This window comes from Phyllostomus discolor, chromosome 9 (genome assembly GCF_004126475.2).
Source record: "Phyllostomus discolor isolate MPI-MPIP mPhyDis1 chromosome 9, mPhyDis1.pri.v3, whole genome shotgun sequence".
Taxonomy (NCBI): domain Eukaryota; kingdom Metazoa; phylum Chordata; class Mammalia; order Chiroptera; family Phyllostomidae; genus Phyllostomus; species Phyllostomus discolor.
This window is the reverse complement of record NC_040911.2, coordinates 51,680,898-51,705,202: the sequence shown is the minus strand read 5'-3', so window position 1 is coordinate 51,705,202 and position 24,305 is coordinate 51,680,898. Positions and strand designations below refer to the sequence as shown.

The 24,305-nt window shown below is 44.1% G+C and overlaps 1 protein-coding gene across 3 annotated transcripts; it reads right to left on the bottom strand.

The window, feature by feature from the left end:
• Nucleotides 1-2,290: 2,290 nt before the first annotated feature.
• PRELID3A (PRELI domain containing 3A) lies at nucleotides 2,291-20,496 on the bottom strand. 3 transcript variants are annotated; one of them, XM_028524108.2, is made up of 7 exons: nucleotides 20,389-20,496; nucleotides 10,836-11,004; nucleotides 9,858-9,947; nucleotides 7,261-7,331; nucleotides 7,045-7,147; nucleotides 5,144-5,231; nucleotides 2,794-4,067 (listed from the first exon to the last, which is right to left on the bottom strand). In XM_028524108.2, exons 1-6 carry the CDS (start codon nucleotides 20,418-20,420, stop codon nucleotides 5,178-5,180), a joined length of 519 nt encoding a protein of 172 aa, XP_028379909.1. In that variant the 5' UTR covers nucleotides 20,421-20,496; the 3' UTR covers nucleotides 2,794-4,067; nucleotides 5,144-5,177. The 3 variants fall into 3 exon arrangements, with proteins under 3 accessions (XP_035865236.1, XP_028379909.1, XP_035865237.1); XM_036009343.1 differs by lacking the exons at nucleotides 5,144-5,231; nucleotides 20,389-20,496 and adding an exon at nucleotides 12,843-13,428 and having other exon boundaries at nucleotides 2,291-4,067; XM_036009344.1 differs by lacking the exon at nucleotides 2,794-4,067 and having other exon boundaries at nucleotides 5,224-5,302.
• Between the last annotated feature and the right edge of the window lie 3,809 nt (nucleotides 20,497-24,305).

Below are 24,305 nucleotides of genomic sequence, written 5' to 3'. Positions count from 1 at the left end.
CCCAGGATGGCTATAAATGTGACCCAATACAAAATCATAAATTTCCTTAAAACACTATGAGATTTTTTTGTGATTATGTGTCACAATGTATTTGATGTATGGCCCAAGACAACTTTTCTTCCAATGCGGTCCAGAGATACCAAAAGGTCAGACACCCCTGGTTTAAGTATTTGATTAGAATCCATAATTCTACAAGTTGATTCTGTTATATGGAACCACAAAAGACTCCAAATAGCCACAGCAATCTTGAGAAAAATCAACAAAGTTGGAGGAATCACACTACCTGATATCAAACTATACTATAAGGCCACAGAAATCAAAACTGCATGGGCATGACACTGGCAGAAAACAGACATATAGATCAATGGAACAGAATAGAAAGCCCAGAAATAAATTCATGCCTTTATGGTCAATTAATATTTGACAAAGAATGCAAAAACATACAATGGAATAAAGACAGTCTATCCAATTGTGTTGATTGGGAAAACTGAACAGATATGTGCCAAAAAATGAAACTAGACCACCTTCTTATACCATATACAAGAATAAACTCAAAATGGATTAAAGACTTAAATGTTAGACTTGAAACTAAAACATCCTAGTAAACATAGATAGTAAAATCTTGGACATTTCTAGTAGCAGTATTTTTTCTGATATATCATCTTGGCCAAGGAAGACAAAAATAATAACATTAATAATAAACAAATGGGATTACAAAGTTTTCGCACAACAAAGGAAACCATCAACAAAATAAAAAGACAATCCACTAAATGGGAGAACATATTCACCAATGATACATTGATAAGGCATTAATATCCAAACTTACAGTGAACTTATAAAACTCAACACAAAGAAAACAATCCAATTTAAAAATGAGCAAAGGAACTGAATAGCCACTTTTCCAGAGAGGACATACAGATGGCCAATAGACATATGAAAAGATGCTGAACATCACTAATCATCAGAGATGCAAATTAAAACCACAATGAGATATCATCTCACACCTGTCAGAATGGCCATCATCAATAAATCAACAAACAACAAGTGCTGACGAGGATATGGAGAAAATGGAACCCTCATGCACTGTTGGTGGGAATGCAGATTGGTACAACCACTGTGGAAAGCAGTATGGAGATACCTCAAAAAATTAAAACTGGAAATGCCTTATGACCCACTGATTCCACTTCTGGAAATATATCTGAAGAAACCCAAAACACTAAATCAAAAGAATATATGTACCCTCTTGTGCATTGTAGCATTTACAATAGCCAAAATTTGGAAGCAGCCCGAGAGCCCATCAGTACATGACTGGATAAAAAAGCTGTAGTACACTTACACAATGGAATACTGCTTGACCATAAAAAGAAAGAAATCTTACCCTTTGTGACAGTATGTATACACCTGGTGAGTATTATGCTAAGTAAATAAGCCAGGCAGAAAAAGAACAGTACCATATAATTTCACTCATATGTGGAATCTAATGAACAAAATAAACTAGCAAACAAAGGTGGTTCTGTTATTGCTACCAGCTTATTGGTTGTTTCATTGGAAGGACTGATTCTTGGAGCATCCATCTCTCCTCTTTTTCGTGATGTCAGATTTTTTTTTAAATTTTAGTTTTGAAATTATTATAGATTCACAGGACACTGCAAAATGGCACAGGAATGTCCTGTGTACCCTTCACTCACTTCCCCCTAATAATATCTTACATACCAGGAATTTAACACATATAACACAGTGAATTTTTTAAAAGATTTTATTTATTTTAGATAGAGATGAAGGGAGGGAGAAAGAGAAGGAGAGAAGCAATGATGCATGAGAGATACATCAATCAGTTGCCTGGTGCACACCCCTAGACAGGGACCTAACCCAAAACCCAGGCATGTGCCCTGACCAGGAATCAAACCGGTGACCTTTTGGTCTGCAGGCTGGCGCTCAGCCCACTGAGCCACACCAGCCAGGGCCAACATAGTGAATTTTAAAAGAGCACTTCAAATAAGACTTAACCATATGGCATTTCACAACATCAGAGATAAAAAGATCCTAAAAGCATTCAGAGAAAAAAAGTCCACAGACAGAGAATCAAGAATCAGAGTGCAAAACAATGGAGCAATGCCTGTAAAATTTAGAGTGAAAATATTTCTTTTTTATCTAGAATCATATGTTCAGCCAAGCTATGAATGAATCATGAGAACAGAATAGACACTTTCAGATGCACCAACTCTTAGGAGCTACTACAAGATATCCTTCCCCTTCTAGATTAGGACATAGAGGAAGGGAGTGAAGGGAGTGAATCCAGGAGAAGAGGGTTCTGGGAAAGGAGGCGGGCCAAGGAAATGCCCAGGAATGAAGATAGCCCTGTGGCTGCTTGGTTGGAGGACAGTGATACCAGGCTTCCAAGAAGGAGAGCACCCGGAAACCAGAAAGGGAGGTGCTACCTCCAAGGTCTGGCCCATGGAAAATGACACTATGGGTGCTGTGGAGAGTAGATAAGCAATGTAGAAGGACTCAGCCAGAGACTTTTAAAAAATAAAATTCAATTGGTGAAAAAATAAGATTAGTAGTACATTCGAGGGAAAAAGTTATATTAAGAAAACACAATTATGGTACTTAGATTTGGCTTGGTAATGCATTTTCAAAATTTTGGAAACTATGAATGCACTTTTCGCCATAAATTACAATATAGCTATACTGGAGAAATGAGGGAGGGAGAGAAGCTGTAAGAGAAGTAAAATAATAATCTACCACAACAGGAAGTCAACAGGTAATATCTGAAATTGCTGAATCAAGAAATAGTACAATATGCTTATTTATTTAAAAATCTAGCAATAAATGGCAGAAACTGCCAAAGAATTTCCAAGTCTCTTAGAAGGGTTGAGCCTTACTCTGCAGAAGGGGTAAGAGTTTTCTTTTGTCATAAATTTTTTAACTCTATTTTACCTTAAGCTATATTCATTAAACAGTCTGATAAAAATGTAATTTCATTTTGGATTGGAATTACTATTATCAAACAAGTAAAACAATTAGTATCAAATAATTAGTTTACCTAATAAAACATAGTGAAACAGCTCTACCCACCCTTTATGGAGAGGCCTTCTCTAAAATTTTTATAATTTGCAATATATTGAAAGAAGTTGTTCATTTTATTTTGGAAAATGGGAAAATTAAAACTCTCAATTTGGAAGTGCCTTGAATCTAATTGGATGGCAGAGTGCTTACAATCACGAGTGCTGCTGCCACCACCTCTTGACAGTGGCTCTCTCTCCGTGAGGACAGGTCTGAATGGTGAGAAGTGACACGGGCCTTCACCACTTGGGGTCACTGGTCTAGGGTGGCTGGACAAACTCGCTGCAGGCTGAAGACAGAGTGCTTTGCTCTCCTGACCAATCTGTCCCTGATTGGAAAGCTCACAGTACTGTCAGCCAGACACATCGCCGCTGAGGGTGGACGCCCCTACTGTGGGGAATGCAGATTTTCTGCAGTGATGAGAAGAGAACGTGGCAACATCATCTCAAATGACACATGGTAGCCAGATATGTGTGAAGAGGCTGGTGGTAAAGACTATCATTTCAGAGGTATTGGAGGGAAATGGGCAGCTCTCTGAAAAGAAAAAAAGCTATTTAGTGAGATCCCAAGAACTGGCAAGAAAGAGCTGGGAGCTGCTGCTAAGCAGAAAATAGACAAGGCACAAGAACAATCTGACTAACTGCTGGCATGGGGCAACTGGGCTGTGAGCAGGGCCAGTTCCCGGGACCCTGGTCAGCAATCAGGATGACAAAGTGGCAGCTTCAGGGTCCTGTCTTCCTCCTGTCAGAGTTCTTCCTCCTCTGGGTCACACTCTGCAATGGACTAGAACTCCACCTGCGCTTCAGCCAGGCCTTCTGTCCTGGGAGGTCACCACAAGGAGCCTGTGGGGGCTATGAACGGGCAGGCAGCAGGTTGCAGCAGGTTCCAGCAGATTTCACACCTCTCTCAGACTGGGCTGGTGAACCGCATCTAGGGCTCGCTTCTTTCTTCCTTTCTTTTTTTCTCTCTTTCTTTCCTCTTTGATTTTTGGGATGAGGCATCTGATTAAAGATTGAGGCAGGTTAGTACGAGCAAACTGCATGTAACAGAGTCCACAATCCAAAGTGACACCATCACACACACCACGCTGCCCATACACACCATGCTCGCCCAGCAGGCAGGCCCTCCACATGCAGCCACCTTAGTGGTGCATCCAGGGAAGAAAAGAGAACCAGTCACAGACCATGACTTTGGGTTCAAGGTAAAGGTGTCTGGCAAACCTAAACTTCAGTGACTTAAGAAAAATCAGCAAGAAGTTCTCAAAGAAGCCTGAACCCGATGGCTCTCGTTTGCTGACAGACACACCAAATGTGTATACAGATGCTGCCAGCCAGCCAGCCAGACTGACCATGGGAAGTGGGGCCCAGATCAGCACAGTGAGAAAGTCAACAGGTGGGAGTTTCAAGGCAGGGGAGTAGGGATTTCCTGAACAGAGGGCAGCGGGAAACTCTGACTTTCCTGTGAGGTAGGAAAATCACTGCTGACCAATTAAGTGTCAGATCAGTTCTGACAGGCAGACACTGCTGACCTAAGAAACCAAGGGATGTTTGTGTAGCTCAAGGAGGTGCTAAAAATGGCTTTGGCCACTAAAAGGAAATGGCGTATGGCAGGTGCATGGCCAGGTGCTGGCCTGAGGGAGCAAGGAGGTGAGCCAAGTTTTTCCTCGCAGCACGGCGCAAGGGCACCAAGTGGTCTTCATGAGAATGTGTGCAAATGCTTTAGTCCTACTCCAAATGAAAAGCCCTGCCACGATCTCAGCCTCTAACTCGGTCTGGACCTAATAATGAACACCTCTTCATCATACACAAGTTGTAGGAAATGTAACCAAGTACTTCATTAGAGACAAGATAACAAGCATTCAGGTTTCCCTTGAAAATAACTCCTGCCATGAAACAAGGAGATGAATTAGGAAGATGATGAACCCAGTGGTTTTCTCTCTACCGAAGGTACTATGGAGCACAGGGCCTGGAGACTCACACGCAGCTCCATCTCATACACACCCATCCAGCACCGCACACCATGCACGGGGTTAGCAAGTTGCTAAGTTCTCTACCAGGTTAAAGAATAGTGTAGTTACCATTGTTCATCAAAAGGTGTAGGTGCAGATCCCATTAGCTCACAGCGCTTTCAGAGTTTTCAATTATCCACTCAATAGCAGCCCACCCCTGGAGCAACAAAGAGGGATTTCAACATGCTGTAAGAAATCTGCCTGTTACTGCAGATGGCAGCTATAAGCCTGTAATTTAAACGGCAGAAGGAAAGTACTGCAATTTTAAAGTTACAGCAGTAACCATTTGTGAGCCATCTTTCACTAGAAGCAGGCAGTTTCTCAAGTTCAGAAATGAGGTGGTAAGTGCTCTGCCTAAAATTCTTGCATTAGGTTAGGCTATACTGACACTGGCACTCCTGATCCACACTGTGACCTCCGCAATGCAAGACAAAGGGAAACAGCAGCCACCCTCATGGCCTCCTCCATGCATTGTCCCTAAGCTGAGGTTCCTGAACCCCTGGATGACACACCTCTCCATCTCCTGTGCCCACCCTCGGACTACCAGCTGTCCCAGGCATCTCTCCAACTGACCAGGGATGCTATCAAATCATAACTATAGCTAGAGGGACAACTGAATCTCTGGCAGGTCTTCAACACAATAACCCCTAAAATAAGTGAATAAAAATTGTATTTGGCCACAGTGAGTTTATCCTAATTTTTCTCAAAGGTCTGAAGTTTGGTCTCAGCCAGTATTTACTCCCTCCTGGACACAAGGTCAATAAGGTTCTGTGTCTTCCCTGGAGGTCTTGCTGTGGAGACAATGAGTGCAGCGTCCGGCACTGTGGTTCCCCTGCCTTCCCTGAATGGAGCTAAGTGACTGCATTTCTCAAATTATATTTCTTTTTTAAAAATATTTTATTTATTTATTTATAGAGAGGGAAGGGAGGGAGAAAGAGAGAGAGATAGAGAGAGAGACATCAATGTGCGGTTGCTGGGGGCTGTAGCCTGCAACCCAGGCATGTGCCTTGACTGGGAATCGAACCTGTGATGCTTTGGTTCACAGCCCACGCTCAATTCACTGAGCTACACCATCCAGGGCCCTCAAATTGGATTTTTCTAAGCAATGGGGCAGATGGGCTCTTCTAGACTTAAATGCAAGCCATAAGTGGTTTTCCACTAAGTTGTTTGTGACTTAAGCAGAGTAGGAAATACAGCTTAGGCAGCATCCAACTGATCCTCAAAATAAAGAATCACTTCTGTAAAAATAAAAACAAAACAAAACAAAACAAACAAACAAAAAAAAACAGGAGAAAGGGGGAGACGAAAAGCCAGGGATGGAAGCAAAGCAAGAACAGCCTGGGGAAGATGTGAGCCTATGAGGTAAGCTAAGGTAAAAAGCCAAGGCCCTGCTCTGGGGAATAGCAAGACTTGAACTTGCACATGTCCAAGCTCTCTCCAACAGCTCTGCTGGAGAGGGGCAACCTGGGTTCTGTGAGTGGTCTCTGCCTCTCGAAGGCTGAGCCCTCCCCCTAGGGACCCTGGGGAGGATGGCCTCCTGGCTGCATCCTTTCTCATCTCACCTCCACCAAGCTCACTCCCTGATCCTGCAGGGACTGGCAGCTGATTCCAGGGAAACTTTGCAAGTGGAGAGGTTTGGCCAAAACCACATAATGCCTACTAAATATGAAAAATCCGGAATATCCTGCCTGACAATGCAAACACATTTTTTTTGATGGGTGGGGTTTGTTGTGTTAAGTGAGACGACGATATTTTGGCTCTTTGCCTCATTTGGGTTCACCCTGCACTTGTCCCTCGGATGGTCTCCTTTGCTTCTGGTTTTGAATGTAAATGTGGGACATGCTGTGGCATTACAAGTTCAACTAGACAGAGGGCCCAGCACTTACGGACTTATGGCACTACGCTTTTCACCTGCTTATGCCGGCACTTACCAACTACAGCACACACAGGGCCCAAAATGAGATCCATACCTTCTTTGCATTAGATGATATTGTGTTGGCCATTAAACTTTCCAGATAGCTGCCAAGGCTGATCCCTTTCACAGTGATGATGGCTTCTTGTGTGAGCACAGTCCTACGGAAGAGCAAGAAGTAAAAAGGCTGGCTAAGCAGCCCTAAGAGAGGGGAGACTCCACCCCGCCCTGACCTTGGAGTTCGGCATATCAATGCCAGAGCAAGATCACGTACATTTCAGGGTTTTCTGGATGGGGTGTGTACACCAACCTCTCGTTCACCGACACCAAGTTTGTGAGTGTGATCTTGAAAAAAGGAACAATGACTTTAGGTTCTACTTCTCTTGCATTTCTTCCCAAACCATCTGCCCACACCCTTTCATCCCCAAATCAGCACTTACTGAAGCTAGAGCAGAAGAAACATTTAGGCCCAGAAGGCACCACCACATTAAGTCTCAGGGAAACGGTGCCCTGGCTGCTGCTCCCAGTGACTGTCAGTTGCCCTGTCTCCACCACCCACCCAAACCTGAGCTGGGCCTGGCCTTCAAGGGACAGGTATCCCCACTTTTTCAAAGTTTGCGTGTTCCACTTTGCTTTTAGGAGAGAAGTCCCTGCGTAAGTCCCTGTTTTCACTAACTGATAGAAATCTGAAGGGGATCTTTGCTTTTATGAAAAAAGATGAAAAGCAAAAACCCCGTTCAGCATTGGTTTTGCAGCAAGTCCTTACAGAGGCAGTGCACACCCCAAGCAGTGAACGAGGCCCCCAAAAGCTCCTTCCCCAGGAACCCACTCAGTGTCTCAGCATCCAGCCCCAGAGCTGTGAACTGTGTCTGTGCTTTATCTCCATTTATTTTGGGTATGATTACCAAGATGTGTCCTAAGTAAATCGCTTCTTCACTTTATATCACTTTGGCTGACCTAAGTTTTCATAGGAACACTCTACTTTTGGATAGCAGGGAGACCTATATTTTCAAACTGCCAAACCCTCAGCAGAAAAAGACAAAATATTCATGGGTTAGCGAGCAGGTGAACAAGCAGGAAGTTCCCTACCCATCAGTGGCAGACTCTGGCTTTGGGACCCTGAGTCCTGGAGGTTCACAGGGCAGAGCCCTAAACCTGTACAGACAGTGACAGCAAGGTTGTCTAGGTATTGTCTCCTCCAGTGCTGTTTCCTGCAAACCAAATAGCCACTCATGTGCATTTTTAATATTTTCTATTAAAAGCTATTTAAAAACTGGAGCTCTAGAATAGCACTGTCCCACAGAATTTTCTGTAATGTTAGAAATGTCCCATATCTGTGCTGTTCATTGCCGAAGCCACTAAACATGTGTGGTCAATGAACACTTGAAATGTGGCTAGTATGACTGAGGCAATTATTTTTTTAATTCTACATAATCCTAATTAATTTAAATGGAAACAGCCACACGTGGCTGCCACATTGACCAATAGCATTTTATCCTTGTTAAACCCAACATGCTCTCTTAGCAAAGAGCCAATTCCAATATAAGACAATTTTTAAAAAAAATTTTAGTGGTCAAAAGCAATATAATCTTCTAGCACTAACAAACTTAAAGCACTTATTTTTTTTGCTCATGTAATGATCTTCCACTGAAGTCCCCTGCCTGGCCTCTCTGTTCCAGCAAAGTGTTTAGCTAGGAAATCTCTTTCCTCTTATTAAGTGCAAAGTAATCAAGAGTCTCATTAGTTAGTTATTACAGTGTATGGAAATATTTATCAACATTAACAATTAAACTTGGATTAGGTATTATCATTTTATGTGTAATATTTTTATGCTAGGCTCTGTATTTTATAAACCTTATTTCCCTTCATTAATCCTTACAACACCATTATGAGATTTGTTCTTGAGACCCAGAAAAGGTTAACAAGGACCATATGCAGTCATACAGCTATTCAGTGATAATTTCAGGACATAGGTTCCCATCTGTCCTACTCCATACCCTCTTTCCTTTCCACTAGACCTCACTGTAGCATAAGCAATCCTTCTTTACTGAAAACTCAGCTTTTGAGAAGGACAAAGTGGAATTTTCCAAGTAGAGGAAAGAAAACAATATGTACATTGTCAGGAATGGCACATGGGTTGGGGGTAAAAAGTTAAGGATCAGAAACCACCCTACTGGCATCTTGCCCTTAGACTTTCCTTTTTTAACACCCGCAAGGCTCCCTGTGACTTTACACAGAAGGGCTGCTGGTGACAAAGGAAAGGGGCCATTGGCAAAGGCCACGGATGGTATACCAAAAAATGCAAGTGGTTCAGAACCTCATCTGCCAGCATACAGTGACATGATCCACACAGTAAGGTTTTATAAAGTAAACCACGTTCCTAGCCCATTGCATTTTCTCCAACATGTTTTATGAGTGTGCATTAGGCCAATATAAAATTTTTTAATTAAGAGAAGTGAGAAGGAGTAAAGAAGGTAAGTTGCTTTTAAATTACTGCTAAATCCAAGGAAAAATAAAATTACTGCTAAATTTGTAAGTCAGGAGAGCAGTTATCCTGGGTGTGGGGGTGGAAATCCTGGAAGGGAGCAAGGGTGGGGGAGGGGAAGTGTGGCGGCTGGTCACATTCTGTCTCCTGATCTGTCTGCTGGTTACGTAGGAGTGTTCACTCTGTCACAAATCATCATTATGTGCATTTTCTATACGTTTATTGTATTGGAATAAAGTAAGTATAATACTACTAGATAAGTTCAGCCTATTAAAAATAAATGATCACTGAGACAAAAGATGGGCTGGATATAAAATTAAACGAAGCCATTACGCACCATCACCAAGACATACCAAGCACCTTTCTCATCTTAGGTCATTGCTTACATTGGTGGAGCAAAGTTCCATTTTCTTTTCCACTGGATCCACAACAGAATGTTCTTTGATGTATGTCAAAGTCCTAGTGGTTCCCAAAATCTAAAAAACAAAGCAAAACTAGCATAATGATGTGTTAAAATTTCATTTTGTAGGGTCAAACACACACCACCATTTCATTTACTAATTCACTTATCCGCACAACGGGGGTGCAGTGACCAACAGGCCCAGTGCAGCAGCTCCAGGTTCCTGTTCTGGCAGCTGGGACAGACACTGAGCAAATGAATGAATCTGAGTAAAGTTGAATGTTTGACAGTGATAAATGCTTTGACAAAAAACACAGTGGGGTGGGTAGGAGTGCAGGAAAGGCCCCTCTGCTGGTAGCAGAGTGCAGGAGGGAGAGAGGAAGGGAGGGCAGGCGCCATGCAGAGTTCAGGGGTCAGCAGGAGGGTAAACCCTGTGAGGAGGTGGCAGGAGGGCAGCCTTCTATGAGCCAAGGAGAGGCTGCAACAGAACCATCCCTCATGGTTCTCAGAGGAAACCACCCTACTGGCATCTTTGCTCTCAGACTTCCAGCCTCCACAACAGAGAGAAAACAAATGTCTGTGATTTAAGCCCCTAATCTGTGGTATTTTGCTACAGTAGCCTGAACAGATCCAACACTGTGGAGTGATGCCAGAGAGGATTCGAGGGTGGGTGGCTAAGGATGTGGGAGCCATGTCATGTGTCAGATGTGTCAGGACCCATGGAGATAGAGAGTTCAGTGAAGTTTACAGGGAAACACATCATCTCTTGGGCCTCCCAGAAACCCAGAGTGGATGCTCTGGGTCAAAGGGAAGGTTATCATTTTCTGCAGATGGGTGCCAGCCAGGGCAAAGGGATACAGCTGGGGTGATGCAGGTGTAATGAAAGCAAAGTAGGTACCAGCTGGGTGGTACAGGTGTATTGGGGCAGGGCAGGTACCAGCAGGGGCAGGCAGCGCAGGCTCACCGCTCTCACAAGGCCGGGCAGCCCCCACTCAGTGCTGAGGAGGCGGTGGCTGTGAAGCCGGCCACAGCCGTCCACACTGCGCTCCAGCACATCGACTCCCACGACACAGGGGTTCATCGGATTTGGGTACTTCCTCATAGCAGCTTTGATGACTTGGTCCCAAGGGTGGCTGGAGGGAAAATACAATCACCCAGCATAAGCAAGCAATCCCTATGATTTGTAAAGTATGCCAGCATGGTGCTGGGAGCCAGAGATGCTGTAAGCCACAGCAGGAAATGAAAAAAAGCTTTTTCTTTTGGTTTTAACTAAAGGTATATTCAAACAAATATATCTGAGGTGTCCAGGTCCAGACCCAAATCCTGGATTCTGTGATCCTTCTGAGCCAACCTCAGGCAGTCAGAACGCTGTGCCACCAGGCCTCGGCAGGGACCTCGGGAACAAACAAGAACTCAGGCCCTGGCAGCAGCACTCAGCAGGTCTGCAGTCCTAGTCCAGGGGTCTCCACGCAGAGGCTTGGTCATCACCGGGGTCCCTTCCCTGTGGCTCAGCACTTTTCCTGTCCCAGCACTTCCTCCTCCCTCTTTACCCTCCCTCCAGTCCATAAAGAAAATGCTTTAGTTTGGGGCTACTGGGCAGTGGGACAATTATCCCCATCCCTTGCCTGTCACCTGCCTGCTGTGCCATGGGGGTGATGAAACACTAGGGAGTTGGCACCATTTTTGACTCTAGCCTGCACTGCTGCAGTGAATAAAGGCTTGGCTGTGACTGACTTAGGCTTCTTGTCCTAAGCAACCACCTTAACACCTGGCAGCTTGTCACCATGATCTCAGACCAACACACCTGCCTTATGCGTATCTAGAACAGGCCACTGCTCCCAGTTACTGATGTGCTATGAAGAAGCAACTATTTTGTTTCAATTTCTAAATGGTATGTAACTTGAAGAGGCCACATATTTTTCTGGTTATAAAAATCAGCATCTGTGTGGAAGACTCAGAAGGCTGTGTTGACCCTGAGACTTCCCCTACAGGACACCATTCCTTTTCTGGCCCTGAGCCCTTGAGGTAAGGGGATGGATACCTTTATCCCCGATTTGTTTCTTGCCATCAGAGGTCCCAAGCAAGGTACTCATCGCACCACTGCTTTCCCAAGCTCTGTGCTTTTTTAGGCTCAGAACCTCAGACACAAGTCTGGTGGGAGCCAAGTCAGGTGCCACTGTGCTGTATTCAGGGTGAACCTTGCCCCCACAGCACTTAATGTCCTTATTCTTCCTTCCGTCAGGATGTGTGTGCTCCCAGGAAGCATCTGAGCCTCCTGCACAGGTACCTGTGTATCGATGACACCATCACTTTCCAGGTGCCCTCAAACATGTTTGAACAGCATGTGTAGACACAGCCTAGACCCAAGAACTAGACCTATGTGCACACATGCACACACACTTTAAAAAATTAAACTGGCATCGTGTTCATAACATGGACTTATCATTTGCTTTTTATATTTAAATGACAAACATTTTTCTATATCATAAAGCTATTTTCATAGATGTGATTATAAATAGCTGCACAATATGTCATCTTGTGGATATTTACATTTAACTGTTCCCCAGTGGTAGGTTACTTAGATTGCTTCCCATTTTGTACTTTAAAATAAAGACCATAGTTAACATTTGTCTACACTAGTCTTTCAACATACCTAATTTTTCCTTAGGATAAGTTCCTAGAAATGGAGTTACTATATCAAATACTAAAGATTGTGAACATATTGAAGGGTTTTAGTCCATATTTGATGTCTTTTTCAAGACAGTAGAATTTATTGACCATTAATTTATTTTATCCTCATAAAACTCTTCTCCCAGGTTAAAAAGTTAGCAGCAGGGCCCAGACTAGAACAAGGTCTAGTCTGTTCTACCCAGCCCCCTACCCTCCATCCTTTCCATTACATTGCATGGCCTCTAAATTGTCAAGGCCTGGTCTAGGAGTCTCTCTTTGACAAAGAAATACTTTTACAAACCATGGAATCATGTCACTAAGTTAATGTGCTCACTAGCTCTAGCACAAAGAGATGAAGGAGCTGAGACCTGGCTGGTATGAATGACTCTACAGGATACAGAGAGTGAGCCCTTTCTTCTCTGAGGAAGACCTGTCAGGTACATGGCCAATCTAAGACCTTGGGGAAGAAGGAGAATCTAGAGATACATGAAAGCAGGAAGGGTCCTAGTTACACAGGCAGGCAGGCCTTCTCAGCAACATGATCTGTGAGCCCTGCAAGTCAAGTTCCTGAGAGTTGTTCTCATAAAAACCATTACTTTAAGGAGAATAGGCTATGCCTTCTAAAATTACTCAAAACTACCTAAAAGTTGAGGATATATTTGTATTAAGCATATCTTCCACATTAATGTTTCTTTTATGTAGAAGCCTTGAATCTTTGAGCTAATTATTTAAACTAAATACAACCACTTAAAATACTTACATAATAAGTCCACTAGTTACAGCAGGATGACCACACAAATTAATATAGACATTGACAGAACAATGGAGGAAAAGGGTAAACATAACATTTTTAAAATAAAAAGTACAGAAGTCAGAATCACACAATTCTTTGTTAAAAACAATAGCTGAGCCCTGTCTGGTGTGGTTCAGTGGAGTGCCATCCTGGGAACCAAAAGGTCACTGGTTTGATTCCCAGCCAGGGCACATGCTTGGGTTGTGGGGCCAGGTCCCCGGTAGGGGGCATGAGAGAGGCAACCAATCAATGTTTCTCTCTCACACAGATGTTTCTTTCTCTCTCTTTCTGCAAATAAATAAATAAAATTTAAAAAATTAAAGGAAAATAGCTGACACTCATTCAAAAACTCATTCGACTGGCAAAACCCGAAAAATCAAGTGTTGGAGAGGATGGGGGAGACTGGGAAGACAAGACCACTGGTAATAGAGGTTGGCACAGCCCCTGAGAGTGCAGTTTACCTAAAGACAGCAAGAAAGCATGGCCCACCTCTCCGTCAGCTGTCTGTGTTAGGCACACAAGGAACTGCTAAGTTTAGAAGGACTAGACCATGGCGGAGTGGGAATTTGTCCCCAGGGCAGGAAGTCTCTGTGCCCCTCTGCAAGACAGTTACAAGGAGGAAAGTGCTGGTGCCAGGACAGTAGGAGGATTCTCTCCCTTCCCACATTGGGAAATGCGAAGGATAACCGAGGCCTCTCTCTATGCTTAGTGAGGGTGTCAGAAACACGAAGTGGGATAAAATTACAGGATGTCTGGGATTTGCCTAAAGTAAACGGAGGAAGGAACAGTGGGTGGGGACACATGAAACCAGACTGGCTGCAAGAGAGAGAATGTCAGTCTGGAAGATGGCACTGGGCACTCATTATTCCAGTCTCCACTTTTCTTTTAAATGCCCACCCAAGAACATGTTATTGATTTTAGGGAGTGAGGAAGGGAAGGAGAGAGACAGAAACATCAGTGTGAGGGAAACATCAATCAGTTACCTTCCATACACCCCCAACCAGGGATACAACCCATAACCTAGGTATGTTCCCCGATGGGGAATAAAACCCTCAACCTTTTAGTGCACAGGACTTAGCCACCCAGCCAGGGCATTTTAGTCCCCACTTTTTCATACTTTTGAAATTTCCATAATATCAAGTTTCAAAAAATAAAAAGCATGAAGGCAGCCACAAATAAGGCAAAGTGCTCCTGCACCCTATCCAAAGCGACTCGAGGCCCAGATCAGCAGTTCTGAGTGTGGTCCACACACCCTTTCAGGAGGTCTGCAAGGTCAGAACTGTTTCACAGTGCTACTAAGACATGATTTGTCTTTCTCACCCTACTGACATTTACACTTCAAAAGCAGTGTCAAGTAAACTGCTGGCCTCTCCCCAGAATTAAGGCCAGGGCCTCAAACTACATTCATGGTCACTGCTCACTGCTGTGCACTCAGGAAAACCACGCCAGTGTTTCTTAAGACTATCCATGATGATACTCTGACTGCTGTGGCTCAGTTGATTGGGTGTCATTCCCCAAAGTGAGGGGTCACAGGTTCAATTCCCAGTTGGGGCACATGCTGGGTTGCAGGTTTGGTCCCTGGTTGGTGAACGTTCAAGAGGCAGCTGATGGATGTTCCTCTCTCACATCAATGTTTCTCTCCCTCCTTTCCCCTGTCTCTAAAAATAAATAAATAAAATCTTTAAAAATACAAAGACTATTCATGATGAAATAGTAAAATTATTCATTTGATTCCCTGACTCCTTTTCAATAATTTTAACCACATGATAGCTAAGACCCAGCCTAGGATTAGATGCCCACTATGTTTGACCCTAAAACTAAACAACTTACATAACAAAATTATTCACCACAGTACTACTAGCTACAGCCTAAAATTCAAATGACTTGATGGTGCTTTATCCCTCTAGAAGAGTGTTCTGTAACCAATAAACCCCAATAAACCTCACCAACCCTTGCCAATTCGGCTATATACCACCATCTTCAGCAAAGCCTAAAAATGAATTACAGTAGGCCCAAATATAAGACATAAAAGGTCACAGGAAGAATGCATGAGCACTTCTGCTTTACATGGAGGTCTATGGAGGTCTACGGAGGCCAGAGAAGTGCTGGGCAGCTGTTTGCGTGGTGGGCCCAGCTGGTTGCTTCTTTCCATGCCTACCGCTTCTACTTGAAACAATTCAGGGACAAACTTTGGTTACTTAGTCTGTGGTATCTGGCAGACATTTTCTCAAAAATCAATGAAATGAGTCCATCAATTCAAGGAAAACAACTGCTAGTATTTGTTGCCAAAAATAAATTTTGAGTTTCAAGTGAAAATTGGAATTTTTGAAAACTTGTATCCACTCCCATGACCTGATAACCTCCCCATGCTGTAACCAAGTAAACACAGATTCCAAATGACCAGTGTGAGACGCCACAAAATCATACACCAGTGAAAGCCTCATTCAAAGCATAGGACAGGCCAATTACTCCAGTCATTATGGTTTCAGATTTTACACTGAAACTACATTGAGAAATTACCACCTATTTTGTTATAGTAGCAAAAAGTAGCCACAAATACTTTTAAAAACTATTAAAATACTTTACCTTCTCCAACAGGGTTTTATCCACACACTGTGTGAGGCCGAGTTTTATTCATATACTTCAACAGAAACAATGGATTGTAAATCACTGAGTGCAGAAGCAGATATGAGTATCAAGCTGACTTCTATTAAGTCAGACACTACAGAAATGAGCAAACAACCCCCCAAAAACAACAAAAGAAAAGTACACACACACAAGGAAATAGTACCCTTATTTGGGGAGTTTGGAAGATACAGGGTTTTTTAAAAAATAAAAATTTTATGTTAATGTAATGGGTTTATGGTTAATTTTAATGAATTAATAAATATTATTTAATTTCTCAGTTTTAATTTCTAATATGGTATCTATGGATACCTATAATTAACATAAACAAAAACTGTTTGGGGTCCCCAATATTTTCTAACAATGTAAAGAAGTCCTGAGGTTGAAAATTGCTGGCCTAAGTGGGCCCTTATTAAGTGGACCAGGATTATCTATACACATGTGGTCACTGCAGTATGACATGTAATAAGGGGGGAAACTTACTGTCCTTTCAATAAGACAAAGGATAAATTGTAACATTCAATACAATGGAATGTTATAGAGCTATGATATGTATTACACACACACATATAATATACACACACACATATATATATAATATACACACACACACAACACACAGATCTCAAACCCATACTATTGAGAGGAAAGGGAAATTGTCAAAAGATCTGTACAAGAGGATGTCACTGATTTCTATACTAAAACAATAAACACAGAATACGTAAATGTAGTCAAGTGGACTATATACATTCAGAGGGATACCTACCAAATTCATAATCTTATCTGCCAGTGAGGAAAGGGAGAGGGGGTTACCACACTGGAGAGGTGCTTCAATTCTTATCCATAATGTTAAATTTCTCTTATTAAAAAAAAAATAAAGGTAGTGAGGGGAGGGGCATTCTCTTCCCTGCTTCTGGCTAGAAAGGAAGTTTGCTTTAGGGCATCATCTTCTCCAAAGCCCTTAATTCCCTGAGATAGATGTTATCTACCAGGGAGAGACCTTTCCTGGTAGTTGTTGGAATTCACAGAGTAAAAGGTCTATCCAGAAAGTGTCCAGCCACATACTATGTAGAGACATTTGTTAAAGAAGATACAAATACAAGAACCATTGTACATAGGACAATGACACCTCAGTCCCTTTCAAAGAAGGCACCTTGGGACCTCACACAGTTTTCTCAATTGCCATCAACTGTCCAGGCTTGTTTTCCTGAATCTCACTGACAATTTGAAATCTCTTCTCTCTCAAAGGCGATTTTAGTTTTGGGGAAAGCCAGAAGTTGCAGGGCACCAAATTTGGGATGGAGGGGGGCTGAGTCACCTGGGTGATTTGATGTTTCACCAAAAAGCTCTGCACCAGATGTGATGCATGAGCAGGTGCATTGTTGTGATGAAACTGCCAATCACCAGTTGCCCATAGCTACAGCCTTCTAAATCATCCAAATAGTTTCCTCGGAGGTATGTTCAAGCTTAATGCAAACTTTGATGTAGATTTGTTGCTGTACTTGCTCAGTCATTTTGAATGTGATGGCCATGCAGAACACATGCTCACTCAATGGTGTCTACCTCCCCCACTGACTAGTACAGTGAAGTCATCATTGTTCATGCATGAGCATTCCAGTGCACTCTCCTGGCTGCCAGGTTACATCAACGCCATGAAAACTGTTCTTGTTATATTAGCAATGGCTGAAGTTTTTCCATACAGACCCTGTATATGGCCCTGGAATCTCTGCCAGAAACCTACTTGTATTCGCTCTGTTCCTGAAGATTTTATAGGTCTACCTGAAACCTAAGTCAGTGGTGTGAGGATGAAATTTATAATCATGTTAACTTTTAAATGCCCCTTTCTACATTTTTATGTTTCAGTTCTATATTTTTAATTACCATTTAGACCACAGGCAGCATACAAAAGGACTGCAGGCCGAATCCAGCTCTCCACCTTGTTTTATCTGGCCTGGCACCTTGTTTCTACCCCTTGGCAGCACCAAACTCTCACTTAACTGTTAAGGAGTAGTTACATTTATACAGTCCTAAAATTACATTTGGCCCTTTGAAGACAACCTTGAGGCTGACGTGGCCCCTGGTGAAAATGAGTCTGACACCCCTGATTTAGACAATCTGAAAAATGCTATCTAGGTAACACACACTAATTCAGATGTCTTTCTCATAGGGTTCTCCATTTCTACAGGTGTGTTTATGTTTCTCTTTGCTGTACCTGATCTCCAGTCCCTGGGGTTTCTTTGGGATGTGGAGAAAAGAAAAAGCTTGATATGATCAAAAGTTTTTGTGCCTAATTATTTCTTGCCTTTCCAGAGCAAACTTATTAACTTTTGATCAAATAGTCATCTGATAGCACAACACATATATAAAAGAAACAAGCAGAGAAAGAAAAGATCTAGAATCCTGAAAGAAAAATATATAGCAGGGATTTTAAAGGACTAAGCCAACAACTCAATACACACAGCCAGAAAGCTGGGCTTCCCATTTTCTGCTGTGCCACTGCACATTACTACATCATTGGCAACCCGTCAGCCACAGGGGCCTATCCAACATTATCCTCAGCCAGATGCATTCCATGTTTGTCAATTTTCATTATGGCCCTTCCTTCACTTTCAACTTCAAAAATCAATGGCAGGGGATCAGTGCTTAGTCCACAGCAGCCTGGAGGTTGACTGAAATGCCTTTAGCGAATAACCACCCTCATTTTGAAATGGCATCTTGATCTCCATGAGATACATCAGCCCTTCACTGAGCACCTACTATGTACCAGGCACTGGCAGCATGCCAGGGATACAAAATGAATGAAGTACTAATACAGGCTACCACAGGCACAAACCTCAAAAAAATTATACTAAGTGAAAGAAGGCAGACACAAAAGATCACATGTTGTATGATTACATTTATATGAAATGTCCAGGCCAGGCAAAATCTGTACAAACGAAAAGTGGACCAGCAGTTGCCTGGAGCAAAGGGTGGTAGTGGAGTGTGACCACAAATGGGCATGTGGGGTCTTTGTAGGATGATGGAAATGTTTTAAAATCAGTCTATGGGAGTGGTGGTTGTACAAATCTAAATTTACTAAAAATTGTTGAATTGTATACTTTGCATTGGTGGATTTTATCAATAGTGACTTTTCACAGCTGACAATTCACTTCTGCTTGTCAACCCACATTTCAGGAACTTCTAGAGCAGTCCTGTCAACTATTCCATGAGAAGACAGCCCCACTGTACAGGCCCCTGCAGTGTGCCCTGGCTGAGCTTCACCCCTCTGCATCTAGACGGTGCCAGTGATGTCCCACTGGGGAGAACTGAGAGAAGGATCTCTGGAGTCATTCTCTCAAGAAACCCCATTTGAGAAAGGTTGCAGGCTGTACAAAAATCAACACTAAAATTGAATCCCATCAAGTCTAAAGGTCTCATTAAAAATAATTTAGAGGTTTTAACCTCCTGATAAACGTTTATAATGAGTTTACATAATAAAAGGCCAACGGATGACAATTCCATTTCAGGCAGTTTTAAGCTTTTTAAAATAATAGTTTACTTTTTTCTAAAAAAAAAAATTGCTTTTGTAAGTGGGGTTAGGGTATTTAAAAATCTTTATTCCTTTAAAAAATATAAAAGAATAATTTCGGAGTGTCACAAATGACTTAAGACAAAGATACCACATAGGTCTCCAGGGCACTTTTAAATAGCTCCCCGTTTTCCAAGCTAGCTTGGAGGCCTCCCAGGCCCACAAGTGCATCCCATGCTACAGCTTGCTACGTGCTTTCTCCGTACCTGGCTTCCCCCCAGCTCCTGGGCCGCTCTGGACCCTTCATTCATAAAACAGGCTTAATGTTCGGGATCAGCTGAGCTGCGTAATCTAAGCAAAAGACCCGGCCCCTCTCCGAGCCTCTGCTCTCTTTAGGACCCCGTGCCCCTTGCCCCAAACAATAGGGTATAGGCGAGATCGGGCCGGGCTGGGCTGAGGAGTGCGTACTGTCATCTTGCCGGGTCCCCTCCCAGCAGCGCTGCCAAGGAGGGCGCCCCGACCCAGCCAGCCTTAGGTCCCTACTCGGCTAGCAGAAGCCCGGCCCCCGGCTCGCCTTCCTTTGACCGGGAAGGGACAGGCCGACCCCTCCCCAGCGCTTCAGAAATCCCACCACAGCCTCCAGCGGCAAGGCGGCGCCTCCACGTAACAGCACAGCACCCCTTCACCGTCTGGCCACAGGACGACGACCCTCGAAGGGACACGCTACCTGAGCCTCTTTTTAGGAGACCGAGGCAGCTATCGGGGGCACGGTTCACGGTTCACGTCAGGCTGGTAAGGCTCTGCGAGAGCGGGGTCTGCGGTCTGGCCATTCTAGGCCTCCCCTAGCGGCGCGGGGGGCAGGGGCAGGAGCAGGAGCCGGCGCCGGCCCAGACCCCACGGTGGCTCGCAGCCTGGCCTCACCCGAACACGTGCTCGGAGCTCCAGATCTTCATCGCCGCTGGTCGCAGGGCGCGGGCTGCCGAATCCAGAATCTGGGCTCCACAGCTGCTCCACCCCAGGCGCTGCGCGTGGGCGGGACGGGGCGTGGCGAGGGCGGGGAGCTCTCGGGTGCCTGTCAGGTGACAGTTCAAGCTGCGGCGGCTAAAAATAGGACTGCGGGACACTGTTGTCTGGGCTGGCTAGGGATCTACGCCAACGAGCGGTTCGAGGACTGCAGCTCCCTTAAGTGCAGGAATGGAGGTGGGAGCTATTCTTATAGTTTAGGTTGTCCGCATTCATACGAAGCTCTTTGCAGCCAGGCGGTTTTCTAACTGTTGGGAAATACAGTTAAAAAAAAAACAACCCAAAAAACAAAATCTGCCTGCCTGTAAAGCTTTCCACAGGAATGGGGGGCGGGGGGGGGGGGGGGAATATGGTATTGAATAAGCATTAACCCAGAATGTGGTACCCTCACAGGCCTTCTGTTAAAGAAACTGCAAAGACAGCAAGAAATCTCACCCTTTTACCGATACAGGCTGGTGCAACTCATCACCTTCATGTTCTCAAATGAGAGGACTTGTCATTTGTCACACGGGATTCATCCTTAATTCACTTGGCAATTGGAGCAGTCATTTGTGTTTGCTATCTAAAGGAGAAATAAATTCCTCATGTTGATACAGGAGGCAAGTTTGCATCTTGGAGCCAGGTGTTGCCTGAAAGTTAGGCTAATATTTCAAATTGATGACTCCCAGGACCTTGAGAAAAAAACACTCCTGGGTTGTAAAACTGGCAAAGGCCCACTTAGCTTTTTAAAACATTTACATACACCTCAAAAAGACAAAGAACTTGCAAGTTTTCCAGAGTAAAAGCTCTAAGAAAAGGGAAAGGAAGGGCTCTTTCCCTTTGCACCAGTGAAAAATCAACCTTTTATTTCTAGATTTGTGCTTACCCTGCCCTACCAGAAACAAAGTTCAAGTGCAAAGAAGCGAGATACTTATTTTGAGAAGAGGGTGACCCCCAGCAGGATGAGATGGGGCATGGGAACATGGGGGCCAGGAACTGCATGGAGCTTGTTACCAAATGCAGCACTTAGCCCAGCCCCAGCATCAAGTGGGCATGGGAAGCCTATTTGTGTGATGAGACAGTGAAGCAGAAAGAGCCCCAGCATCAGCCAGAAGACCTGGGTTAGGATCCTGGCTCCACCATCCACTCACACTTAGGGCTTCACATCACAGTCACCTTCCCGAGTCAGTGCTACTATCCTTGTTTTATAAATGAGCCAAGGAGGGTTCCAGGAAGTGTAAAGGTTCCCTCAGTGTTCACATGCTGAAGGATGGAGCTGAGATGAGCCAAGGTTATAAGATTCCCCCTCACAGCATGCTATGGTGACTCGCAATTATAACCAGGCCAGTTGTGGAACACTTCCTATATGCTAGGCACTGAGCTAGGTACTATTTGTGTGTTTTTTTTTAAGGGCCATCATTTACAATCAGTATTTTCCACAGATACATACTGAGCACAAGGCTGAAGAAATTGGACTGATGGTGAGAGTGAGAAGACATCGTAGGTGAGACAGTTGGTGTAACTGGCTCGAGGTCTGAGAGGGATGAGCTGCTGAGTTTGCTCTTCATGCCGTGTGGGGACACTAAGACCCCACCAGTTGTGTCCTGGTACAGAGGCACATGGTTTAGTATTGGAACTGGGTGCCTGAGAACTGGGATGAAATGAAGACCACTGTTAGTCCCTAGATAATTATAGCAGTCTCACCACTACCTGCACCCACCTTGTTTTCAAATCAACTTTGTACACAGCTGTCCGTTCTCATCAGCAAAACCCAGCTCAGGTGTCATCACATCTGTTCAGGTCGCCATTTGTAATTGCATCACAGCCTGTACACCCCTTTCTCCAAGACTCACCACAACATGTGATCATCTGCTTGCTTCTCTGCCTCTTCCACCAGGAGAAACAACTTTTGTGGTCCAGAACTAGGTTGCCATTGTTCTTAGTATTTCCAGAGTCAGAAACATAGCAGATGCCCAGCACATAAATGTGTTGAAAGGAAAGCTACATCCCTACTTGAAATCCTATGCTGATCTCTCCATTTTGGTCACAGTCCACCCTCTCACAGCCTCACCTTGCCAGGCTCCCTAACAGTCCAGGAGCAGTAGCAGCTGCTTTGCCTGGAAGCTTATTAGAAATGGAAGCCCCAGGCCCATCTCAGCCCTGACACAGCATCGCAGGGGACTCTAATGCTAACACAGACCCACTGTCAACACCTCCAGCCTGACTGAACAAAACTCTTCCCTGTCATCTTTCAAACATTTGCTCATACTGTTTCTGCCAGCCAGAATGTACTCCCCCATGCTTGTTCTAGAAGCATATTCCAGATAAAAAGACCAGAATATGCAAAATCGCAGAAGTATGAGGAGCTCTTAGGGGCCTACAACTCACCTATGAAGCTGGATTGTGGAGTCTCAGAAAGAAGTGGCAGGAGTTGAAGCTAGAGAGTTAGGCAGGAGCCATGTTGAGAAGGGCCTTATATTTCAATATGAAAAGTTCAGATTTTTTTATCAAAGAAAATGGAGTTTTGATGGTTTCTGGTGTTTGAGATTTCTCAGGCAAAAGTGTTCAAAATACCAGCAAAATCCAGGATGTAGACTTCGCTCTCTGCACAGCCTGAAGTGAAATGGAGTTAAAGATGCTACACAACATCTTTCCCAAGAACCTTATCTTCCCCAAGGCTGTATTAGGCACTGCCTTGATGCCATCATGTCTCCCTGCATTGTGGCACCTGTTGGCCTGTACCACAAGTGTATAGTGCCTATGTCCTCAGGGAGGCATCTTGGGGAAGGGGAGCCATGAGGTTTTCATCTTTCTGTTCCTGGGCGATGGGATGTACATAGTAAGGGTTTAACATATTTATTCCACTGAGCAAATAGAAGGGACCTGCTCCAACCACCTTTTGGGAAGATAATGGGCAACAGTGCAGAGAGGTAGGACGTCCATATTGAATGTCTAAATGCGGCTGCATATTGAAACCATCTAAGGAGGAAAGTAACCTGGAATCTACTAGGGTTTTTTATTTAATTGGACTACTGGGTACTCGGGTTGTCAAGAGCTTGAACATCTCCCCAGGTGATTCTAATGTGCATCTGAGATTGAAAACCAAGAAGTGGAGAGAGTGAAAGCCCGTGGGGAGAGCAGTCTAGAAACTGCTGCCCTGGCACAGGAGAGAAATGAGCACCTGGACAGCTCAGTGGGGATGACACTTATAAAAAATTAAGGCCCGTATTTATAATCAATTGGGTTTAAAGGAGAAGGTGAAGAAGAACTTCCCACACTCCTTCCCCCTTGTCCTGTCACCAAAGAACTTCTCCATCATCCCTGTCACTTACTGAGGACCTGGCGGTCTGGCTCATGGGGTGCCTCTCTCTACCTCCACCGCTTACCATTTCAACATCTATGTGGATGATTCATCCAGAAACCCAGGCATCTGATTCCTGCACCTTCCTAACTTCAGTGACCTTCATCCTCATTTCACTTCAGCTACCCACTCCCACCAATCTTGTGTATGTTTTGAATTTCATCTTACACATTTCATGCTCTGATTTCCCTCTACAGAGACCCTCTACCTCCCTAAGAATGATGATTTTGTTTAGACACCACCTCTCACACATCAGTAAGTGCCTCAGGGAAGGCCCACCCCACTTACTTCAGGGCTGGCGACCCAGCAGTGGCCAGTGAGCAGGAGGGAGCCTGCTGTGTGGAGGGAGCCTGCTGTGAGGTTGCAGGGAGAAAACTCTTTGCTTCAAAGAGCAAGCCATCTCTTCCATTGTTTAGCTTCAGGAGCTGGTGTGGCCACCTTGCTACCAGCAGGGAGATGAAATCAGCACCAAGAT

Bases quoted from the DNA above. Each gene is read 5' to 3' on its own strand.
- PRELID3A (XM_036009343.1), bottom strand. The intron at 9,948-10,835 runs GTGAGCCTGCGC...TTTGTTTTTTAG, and splicing joins TGCCCGGCCTTGTGAGAGCG to ATTTTGGGAACCACTAGGAC. The intron at 4,068-7,044 runs GTATGGATCTCA...ATCTTTAATCAG, and splicing joins TATCATCTAATGCAAAGAAG to ATGCCTCATCCCAAAAATCA.